We start from the raw sequence: 10,232 nt of genomic DNA, 5'->3' as shown, positions 1-10,232 counted from the left end.
CTTAAGAGTTTTAAGATGAGCTCTTAAACAAGAATGGTTTCTTAGTGCTGCTGTTGAAGATGTCATATTGGCCTAGTGGTTCACTTAGGGTGCATTAATAAGATAAGAGGCCATAGATCATCTTAGGGCCCAAGCAGCAGTCCAGGGAGTAGACAGAGCCTGAGATCTATAAGGAAGGGATGGTGTTAATTGGTACAAAAACAACCAAACACAGCAGAACAGAATCAAGTTATGTTCTCATCTTGTCTATATAATGTGGATTTTTGACTATGTTTTGCTTAGACAGTGTAAAATAATTCCTGTGGCTTGTATAGATTGTGCACTCTCTCGGTGGAGGGAATGAAATGAGGTGTTATGGTGATCTAGAGTTTCCCGCTAGACCTAACATGCCTCTCCCTTGGTGTATTAGAGCAGCATTAGTTTCAGGGAAGAGAAATGATCCTGATAGGCTGTCTGCTTGGTTTTCCTTTAAGGAACGTCTGCGGACAACAGCCAATCAACCATAACTAGTTTAGAAGCAGGAGATTTTGTTCTTGTAAGCAGAAATTAACACTTCATTCCCCTTTGTCGGCAGAAATTCAACACTACGGCCCTTGAAGGCTCTCCCAGGCAATAAAGAAGAAAATGCAATTATGTTATAACAGTGCCGCACCAAAACACAATTACCTCATTTTCTGGAGAAAAAAATTGCTCCGATATCCTCCAGGCGGAGAGGTTCACTGGTGAAGATGTTCAGCCTGGAGACATATCTGGCAGCTTCAGGCATTCCTAATTATTAAGCCTAAATGTAAGCGACTGTCTCATTGCAAGATCATAAAAGTTTTTTACTGTGCAGAAAAACAACACAAGTGCAATGAGGAGGTCAACTGTAGTTAGTTTAGTTAGTATCCATGATGTTAGTCAAGGGAGAGTGTCATTTAACTCTAGGGGAAATCAATTTTTTAAAAAGAATTTACTGTGTCATGTTTCCTGAGGAGCCGAAAAAGACAATTGATTTTACCTGCAGTGTGCTGGTAAGAAAAGTGTGTCTATGTTAAATACTAGGAAGTCTTAATACAAAATGTATTTGCTTGCAGCACAAATAACTAAACACTTGGTTAAATGTCTACTTTTCATTGTGGTGTCGATAATTGTCAGTTATTCCCACATTATATTATACTTTACCAATGGGAAAATACTCAAGAAAATGTTATCTTTTAATAAAATGTAAAGTAAATAAAATACTTTTTGGTGCAAGCTCAATAACTGCATTTTTCTTATTTTGAACACATTATTACCACTATAACCAATGTCTGTAAATACTGCACATTTAAAGTTTTGTAGGGCCGTAAGCTAGGCCCTAAATAACTGAAAAAGAAAAACAGAATGATATATTTGGTGTGAAACCCATTGGGCTGAATCATAGGTTGAAAATTAAATACGTTTCAGAAGCAATGCAGTAGCTGTTATTTTTGATGCTCTACACATTACTCAGCTAAAGAATTCCTTGATCAAACAACTGATCAAGAGGCTGTGATCTGTAGAATTGGCTAAGAACAATAGCAAATAATACAGTGGTCTGTGGTCATTCAAATTTCTAAATAATTAAGTTAAATATGCTGATAAAAAAAACACTTTCCTTGTGGAGAGAGTTTGGGTTTTGACTCAGTAATGTAAACAAAAAATTAAGTAACTTATCAGAGATATGCAACTGCAGGAATGTGGTGTAACTGTATTCTACATTTACTCAACTACTACATTGAAGTATAAATTTGAGGCTTTTGTACTTAACTATTTCCATTTTAGGCTAATTATACTATACTATACTTATACTACATTGCAGGAGGAAATATTGTTGGCGACTTTTTACTCCTCTACAACTTAATTTACTTTGCAGACTTTTTTTATGCACAATATATATGATGAATGTATAAAATATCATAATAATCCATCATAAATTCATCTTTTTTTTAAACTACTGCAGTAAAATGTAAATTAAACATTACTGATTCAGTAATAATAATCTATTATAGTAAAAACTCACACAGGCCATGTTTTGCTTAATGAGTATGTGAAGGTTGCTAGCAAGAATGTGGGGACTCAGTTTGTTGATTTGAATTGTTTATTTAAAAGGCAAGTACTGAGGGAAGCTAGGAGTATCTGTTCAGACGGTACCCATCCTCTCAGCTCTGAGTATGTCTGGCTACCATCTGGTGTGCGCTTATGTGCCCCTAGGGTGAAAAAGAACAGGTACAGATATTCATTCATCCCCACTTCCATTAGGGAACTGAACCTGGTTGAACGATGATGGTGATGTTGATGGTGATGATGATGATGACGATGAGTTTGATATTGACGATGAGGATGATGTTGTTGATGTTGAGGTTGGGGACTTATGTGGTTGACACTTCACCTGGATTCACTTCATTGTTTTTGTTTGTTTTATTTTTAAATATACATATAATGAAGCTGTGATCTTTTGTATGTATGTGTGTCGGAATGTATTGGTTTTTTTAATGTATTTTATACACCTAGACTGCAAACAAATTGCCCAAGTTGGGACAAAAAAACTATACTTGACTTGACTTGACTTGACTTGTTCACTTCTAATACTTTGAGCAGGCCTACATTTTGCAGATAACACTGGATGTGCACTTCTACTTAAGTACAATTTTTAATGCAGGTTTTTACTTGTAATTAAGTATTTTCAGCCTGGTATTGCAACTTTTAATCAAGAAGAGGATCTGAATACCTGAAAGAAATGTGTTGTAGAATGACCTGCAATGACCTTCGGGTGTGATTGCTTTCACAGATGCACCAATGTTTAGTAACGGTAATATCCCATGTCAACAGCCACATGACAGGATTTGAAGTCTTCACCAAAATCCAATCATGAGTGACATGTCTATAAGCCAATAGCGTGATTAGGAATGGCCCTGGCAACCAATCAGAGAGCATTTCCTCGTCTCGGCCTGTGGTGGGGCTCGGTGTGTGTGTGTGTGTGTGTCCGCCGCGGCCTCTCTTCTTGCTTGGCTCTAGCTGGGGAGTGAAGAGGCGGGGAGGGAATGGTGTAGGCTAGCAGGCGAGAAGCTGTGATAGCAGCCCACGGGAATGTAAAACTTTAGGGACTGAGATCACCCACAAGAAGCCGTGTCTGCGTGCCCTAAAGACTTGACATTTTACCTGGTTTCTCATGGAAGCAGATGGATTTGTGAGGAGGCGTCGGATGACAGCGGAGACTACGGGCAATGATCCCGGGGTTGCTGGTGCATCTGCCGGGGCAGAAGTTCGATGGCTGGGGGGCAGATTCTGGGGAGTTTCGGAAAGTATCGTGGGAAGCCTGACGCCCCGGATCGGGGGGGAATCGGAGATACAGACTGTTGATTTTATCCGTAGTGCACAAGATGCACAAACAGAGGACTCAGAGGACTATGAGGGTTTGCCACAGGGAGCCTCCACCAGCACCCACATGTTTGCTGGAGCTGTGGCCGGGATCATGGAGCACTGCCTCATGTTCCCCATCGACTGTGTCAAGGTAGCATAGCTCATTGGTTAACCAGCCGACCCACAACTTTTTCTGAATGTTCAGTGCTTTCACAACCTGGTCCCTGTTATGTTCTGCGTATGTTTACCTTGTAGCCAGCGTGTTTGTTAGCATAGCTCATTAGCTTGCTTGCTAACATAAACACGCTGCAGTGCTGACGGCTGTGAGGACAAGGTCAGTCGGCTCAGTGAGCGTTTCACATCCACACAAGCTAACTTGTTAGCATGTAAAATACATTAACTTAGTGCGACTGTCGTTAGCTGCTTGCTAGTAGTTATGACGGCGTGTACCAGGGTCACATTCAGCAGCCCTTTTGGTCACTGCGATTAAAAACCACCAAATCAATCTGCTATCAAAGCCTCAACGGATATATTAGTACGTAATTAATTAATGCAATGTCATGCAAGCGAATGGGAAGTTGGTTAACTTCATTATGCAATTAAGTAGCGTTAATAAGAGGAACAAGTTATTTATTTCAGCTGCAACAGTAGTTCTGGTGACCAAAGATATACTCTTGTTTACATAAGCCAGGGACTGAATGTTGTTGTTTCTTACACCACGATAATTATTATAAGACACACATTAATGAATGGCATTGCAGTTTTGCTGGGGATGGGCAATATAAAGATATTATATCGTGAAATGAAACTATATATCGTCATATATATATATATATATATATATATATATATATATATATATATCATATTATGACTTCAAGAGATTAGATGTTCCATTATTAACCTTATTTACCCACTTTTAAACATTATATTCACACATTACTGATGCTTTCTTATCAGTACTTTCACTGCGTAAAGCACTTGTAATCAACTCTACAATATCATTGCAATATCAATATCAACATTTTTGGTCAAAAATGATTTTCTCCATATCACCCAGCCCTATTTGAGATCACATGGCCCTGTTTGTTACCCAGTCTGCCCTTCCAGTCCACAGTAAAACATCTGTTGCTACTTTACCATCACACAGTTTAGTAGTTTTATACAGTGTGGCAGCAGTCCTCCTGCTCAACAGCCCTTAACTAATTGTTTGCACCAGTCTTGTGATCACGTGACTCATGCAAGAGATTTCTTATCATGTGGCCTTCATTGTTATACATTAGTTTATTTTGTTTTTAACTCAAACATAACTCTGAGGCATGACCTTTTGTCCCAAGAGGTCAGCTAGATGGGGGCAAGCTGCTGTGGTCATTGTATAACACAGGCACAGGGTTAGAGAGATGGAGCAAGTGGTAATGAGTTAGTATCGTCAGCTGTCCATGTCAGACTGAATAGCTGTGCATATGTCCATGCTCCATACATGTCTCTTCCACCTGTATTCTACTGTGTGTCCCACTAGACTGTTTCTCAGCATACTTCCAAGCAAGCCATGAGAGATTAGGGGCATTGTGACTCAGCAAAATGAACTGCACATAAACAGCCACATATTTATGCAGAGAAATATGCAGGAAAAACGTATTTGTGCTGCAGCTCACATATTCTTTTGTTTTATTAGGAGATTCCCATTTGGAGGTTTCCCCCTACACCAAATAAAGACTTTTCCTTCAGTGCAATAAGCCTCTCACTTAAGAGATTGTGTAATTATAGTTTAGAATAGGCTCCCAGTAATTGGTTGTGGATTTTAAAAAGTGTGCTGCATCTGTAGGTAGAGTGTAAACTGCTCAGTGCGTGTGACTGGAATTTCAATTGTTTTAGGATTTTTCATTGACAGGAAAGAGGAAGTCTTTAGCGTTTGCTCTAGTGGTTGATGTTTTGTTTGCATTTAGCACAAAGGTCGCTGCTTTCTAGACGTGCAAACATACCATAGGTAAACACACCAGACCTAAAGCTGTTACATGCCAGACAGCCGTGCATGGGTCTGTATGTGGCAGAAATGAATGAGGAAGCCAGTAATCAAACCAGTCTCTTTTTTTTACCATCATGCAAAGAGATGTGCAACAGTTTATGAGCTCATGAAATAGCTTGATGCACATACAGTACTTGTGTCAATGTTAACTTGCTTTGTTTGAGTCGCAGCTGTAGTATAGACTGATATGAGTCCATGTTTATGCTCTGCTAGAGCACTACATGGACATACACAGTGGGGTGGAAGTTTGTCCATTCAGCTGGAAGTTTGGTATTCAGAGATTATGCCGCTGCTCGTTCCTCAGAGACAGACACACTCACCAAGTGCGACCCCAGGCAACCCTCTCGAAATACCAAACAGCGCATGACTGAAACCCTGATCCTTTGCACTTGTCATTTAGGTAATGTTTTGATAATCTTATCATTTATCTTGGTGTGCATGTGTGTGTTAAAGAGGAAGGGAGAAAGGTGTGCTTCAGGGTCAGTGGCAAAAGAGGCTTACAGGAAGTCAGCTTATGTCCCCTTGTGACCTTGGAGCTTGTAACTCCATACTTCCTTCTATTCATTATGCATGTACACCACACACAATGTCGAGCACCTCATTTCCCTCATTTGACCCCTTATTCACTCTGAAGCCTTTTCATTGCCGTGCTATTCTTTGCAACATTTGGCATACATATTATGAGACATAAATTATGAATTCCATTCTATTTTTATATCCGATTCAGTGAACATATGAGTAAACTTAATACGTAGCCGTGCTGGGTGGGAAGGGAGCATAGTGTTGACTTTGAACGTTGCTACATTACACCTTTCCTCTTTTCCAGACGCGCATGCAGAGCCTCCAGCCCGACCCTGCAGCCCGCTACAGGAACGTGATGGATGCTCTTCGGCGAATTGTAGCCACAGAGGGAGTCTGGCGGCCAATGAGAGGGCTGAATGCAACAGCAGTTGGGGCGGGACCTGCCCATGCCCTCTATTTTGCCAGCTATGAGAAACTCAAAAAGACTCTAAGTGATGTCATTCATCCAGGGGCTAACAGCCATTTGGCTAATGGTACCACAAAACATACTTATATACACACATTAACAGTAACATGTACCACAGTTGTATAGAACATATTTGGCTGCCCTAACTTTGAAATCACTATAAGATAGGTTCACATGTAGCACTCCAACCGTAATTACAAGTACCATCAGTGTGAGCTCTATGAATCCGCTGACTCGGCTTAATCCGTGTGTAGCGCAGACAAGGCCTGACCAGTTCTAAAAACCCCTGGCAAGCGATCAAATTGGATAGAGTCTTTTCATAGCTCCAGTTGTAGGCTGTAAGGAAGTGCCAGGGTCAGCTGTTAAACAATTTGTCTTATGTGGGTCAAGTTTAGAAACGTCACCTCAGAAGTTCAAGATTGAGATTTAATTTTGAAAACCTTGCTCTGGATGTCAACCATTTCCTTATTCCTTGTTCTCCCTACTCTCTCTGTCTTCCTCCTTTTCCAGTTTAGTGGGAGGCTGGGTAAGTCGTCTTTCTCCCATCTCATCTGCTCTCTGTTGGTCCTGTCTTTTTAAGCTTTTGGGTTTTTAAATCTCTCAAAAGAGCAATGAGCTGCCTTGTCCACTAGGTGCCTCTCTTTGCTCAAGTTTGGCCTCCTGAATTCAGTCAGCCAGTGATGTCTCGTTTACACCTGTGTAATTTGCTGAATATGCACTAATTGTGCTATGAGGAAATAATGTTTTGAGCATGACATTTGCACCTTTTATTTTGGAATAAGGGATTAAAGGCTCTGACATGATCAAAAGGATTCTTACTGTTGAAGTGAGAATTCCTTTTCCTTCCTTTCCGCCTCTGTACCACAGTCTCCTGTATTTCCTTCTGTATTCTTCACGATTATTTCAATGCTAATTTTTGAGGTGCGTTTGTTTCAGGAACCGCTGGGTGTGTGGCCACACTGCTTCACGATGCAGTCATGAACCCAGCTGAAGGTAAGGACAACATTTAAAGTACAATACCATTTGCCTTTCACCTTAGATTTAGGATCAGGGTTCTTAAAAAATCTTTTAAAAAGTTGAACCAACCCTCTTTGACATTTTTTCCCTCAAACAAAAGTTTGCCAGACAGCAATGTCAGTGGAGAAACTTACAGGTGCCACACCCGGGCCAACCATCTTCACATTGGCCTTAACCCTGCAGTCTCACATATTGCCTTTCACAGCTGCCTCTAGTCCACCTGCCCAAACATGTTAGTAGAAGGACACTGGTCGGAGTCCTCATGTGCAGCTGTTGGACGGGATGCAGCTGTCTGAGCAAACACTGTTAAAGAGACACACTACATCTTTTTGTGTGTTTATTGAAACCCAATGTGCTTTAAGAACAGATTAACAGCATTAGTTAATAGCTGGCTAATTAATTATTTTGTTTTTCTGTTTTTGCCATCTCCGTACTGCCAACCCTGGACATTTGGCCCTCTCCTCCATCTTTAAATCTACCCGTGTGTCCATAGTTGTGAAGCAGCGCATGCAGATGTATAATTCGCCATACCGCGGCGTGATGGACTGTATACGCGCCATATGGCACAAAGAGGGCCCTGCTGCATTCTACCGCAGCTACACCACCCAGCTCACCATGAACGTGCCCTTCCAGGCGCTCCACTTCATGACCTATGAGTACCTTCAGGAGCTGCTTAACCCTCACAGACAGTACAACCCCTCATCACACATGTTGTCCGGAGCTTTGGCCGGAGCCATCGCTGCGGCGGCCACCACGCCCCTGGATGTCTGCAAGACCCTGCTCAACACCCAGGAGTGTCTAACCCTCAGCTCCCTGTCTTCCTGCCAAGGCCCTGGCCAGGGCCAAGGCCAAGGGGCCCACAGACGCATCACAGGCCTTGCCCATGCTTTCCAGACAGTTTACAGGCTGGGCGGCCTGAAGGGCTTCTTCAAGGGAGTCCAGGCGAGGGTCATCTACCAGATGCCCTCCACAGCCATCAGCTGGTCGGTCTATGAGTTCTTCAAGTATGGACTCACCAAGCACCAGCACAACAAGAGGAGAGCTCAGCACATGGAGACAGAGATCTAAATATCTTCCTTGATTTGTTCTCATCTAATATTGTTCTGTCTTCCCTGAGAGGAGAAGACAAAGTCAAAGCGCACATAGAATCTGGCTGAAATCCACCTCAGTGGCCCAATCATTACAGACGTAGCAGATAAGAAAGATCTCTTCAAGCCAGTTTGAGTTATATTTTTGCTACGCTAGGTATGGTTTGAGTTATGTTTTTCTCTCCTCTAGAAGACATTTACACAGTATTATAGAACTAGTTATTCTCAAGTTTTTTTTAAAGCCATTCTAGTGACCACTACGTCTCTTCAAGCTGAGGAAAAATGTCATGAACGCACAAGTTTTGAATCGGAAAGGTAGTCAGCAGGGGGCAGTAGTGTTACTTTAACTCTGTAGTGTCATAAGCTTTGCTGTCCTAGGACCAGAATTTTATTTTCACCCATCCAAGCCTTGAGTTTGCGAATCAAAATTATAACTGACTTCTTATCCAGACCCCTTTCAGGATTCATGATTCACTCTTCTTTTAAAACATCCCCTAACAAACAGAGTAATCCCAGACAAGACACATTCTTGTCTGGGCTACACACAGGCATACAGACCTTTATCAAAAATAGCTTTGTTTTGATCCGATTTAATTGCATTTCACCCAGTTAGAATCCAAAGCAGAAATGAAATGGAACCCTGGCAACCCACAAAGTTGAGAGCAAAAGTCAAAACAATCTTTGGTTTGATTTTGATTAACTGAACTGTATCATTTGAAGTGCAGTTCAATAGTGTTTGATTGTTTCACAGATTAACAGAAAGACCAAAGACCAGATGTGGGGGTTCGGTTTTCTCTTGCCATTGCCATTATGGAATAATTAAATATTTTTTTCTTTTTCAAAGTCCAAGAATGTTCTCTATGATATAACATGACAGAAAATACAAATGTTCATTATCTCTGTGGTTTCTGATGACTGTTTAATTTATTTTTAATGATTTTGAAAACACAAATATCAATTTACATTTTCTCCCTTATTTTTTCCCCCATTTATGTGTTTAATTCACCATTGGATAATCCAAATACACCATTAATGCCTTGTGTACGTGTTTGGCAGAGCAGACCAGGGCAGCATTAATTTCTGTGCATTAACTGTAGCGATCAGCCTGTTTTCAGCTTAGGAACTACTGAATTTCAATATCTGTGCTTGACAGCAGAGGCTGTGTACATTATACTGGGCCAAAAGGAGTTCAGTATCCTACAACATTATGTACCTGTACCCCCAGTGAGTACACATCAATGGAAGCTGTCATTCTTATTGATTGTTGTCTGATTATTTCTGACACTGAATTGCACTCGTTGAATAAAGACTTGGCAGCGGGGATCTACTCGCTGCTCATTAATGATGGGAGCTCTCTTGATTTCTTTGAAAGTATCTGACTACTTTTATATGTGAAGATCTCACTGTTCTTGTCTATTCACCGGTCATTGTAAAAACAAGTCCATATTGTCATTATAGTCTGGGTCTGTATAGAAGATCTTTGTAGCTGGTGAATAGAAAACCAAAGAATGGAGTAAGTCACATCTGTACTGCCTGATGCTCACAGTGAGTTTGTGTTTTCAGGTATTTATTTTTAGTTTGAGGCAGGTACAGTTGTTTAGTCTTGAACACAGGTGCAGATTTCAACTTTGACCCTCAAGACTGAAAACACAACTTGAACTTGTGGACACACAGCCTGCGTACAAACATCCAGCAGAGCGAAGCTTTGGAATGCAGCAGAGTTAAATTTGATAACGACAGGCAGAAAAAA

The 10,232-nt window shown here is 41.1% G+C and overlaps 1 protein-coding gene across 1 annotated transcript; it reads left to right on the top strand.

Annotated features, from left to right (window-relative positions):
* The first annotated feature begins 3,015 nt into the window (after positions 1-3,015).
* Positions 3,016-9,829, top strand: slc25a28 (solute carrier family 25 member 28). Its single transcript, XM_059359568.1, has 4 exons — positions 3,016-3,514; positions 6,216-6,444; positions 7,314-7,370; positions 7,888-9,829. The coding sequence occupies exons 1-4, from the start codon at positions 3,173-3,175 to the stop codon at positions 8,460-8,462; spliced, it is 1,203 nt and encodes a 400-aa protein (XP_059215551.1). The 5' UTR covers positions 3,016-3,172; the 3' UTR covers positions 8,463-9,829.
* The last annotated feature ends 403 nt before the right edge of the window (positions 9,830-10,232 follow it).

The sequence above is a fragment of the Centropristis striata genome, chromosome 20 (genome assembly GCF_030273125.1).
Source record: "Centropristis striata isolate RG_2023a ecotype Rhode Island chromosome 20, C.striata_1.0, whole genome shotgun sequence".
NCBI lineage: Eukaryota > Metazoa > Chordata > Actinopteri > Perciformes > Serranidae > Centropristis > Centropristis striata.
This window is presented reverse-complemented; position numbering and strand designations above follow the sequence as displayed.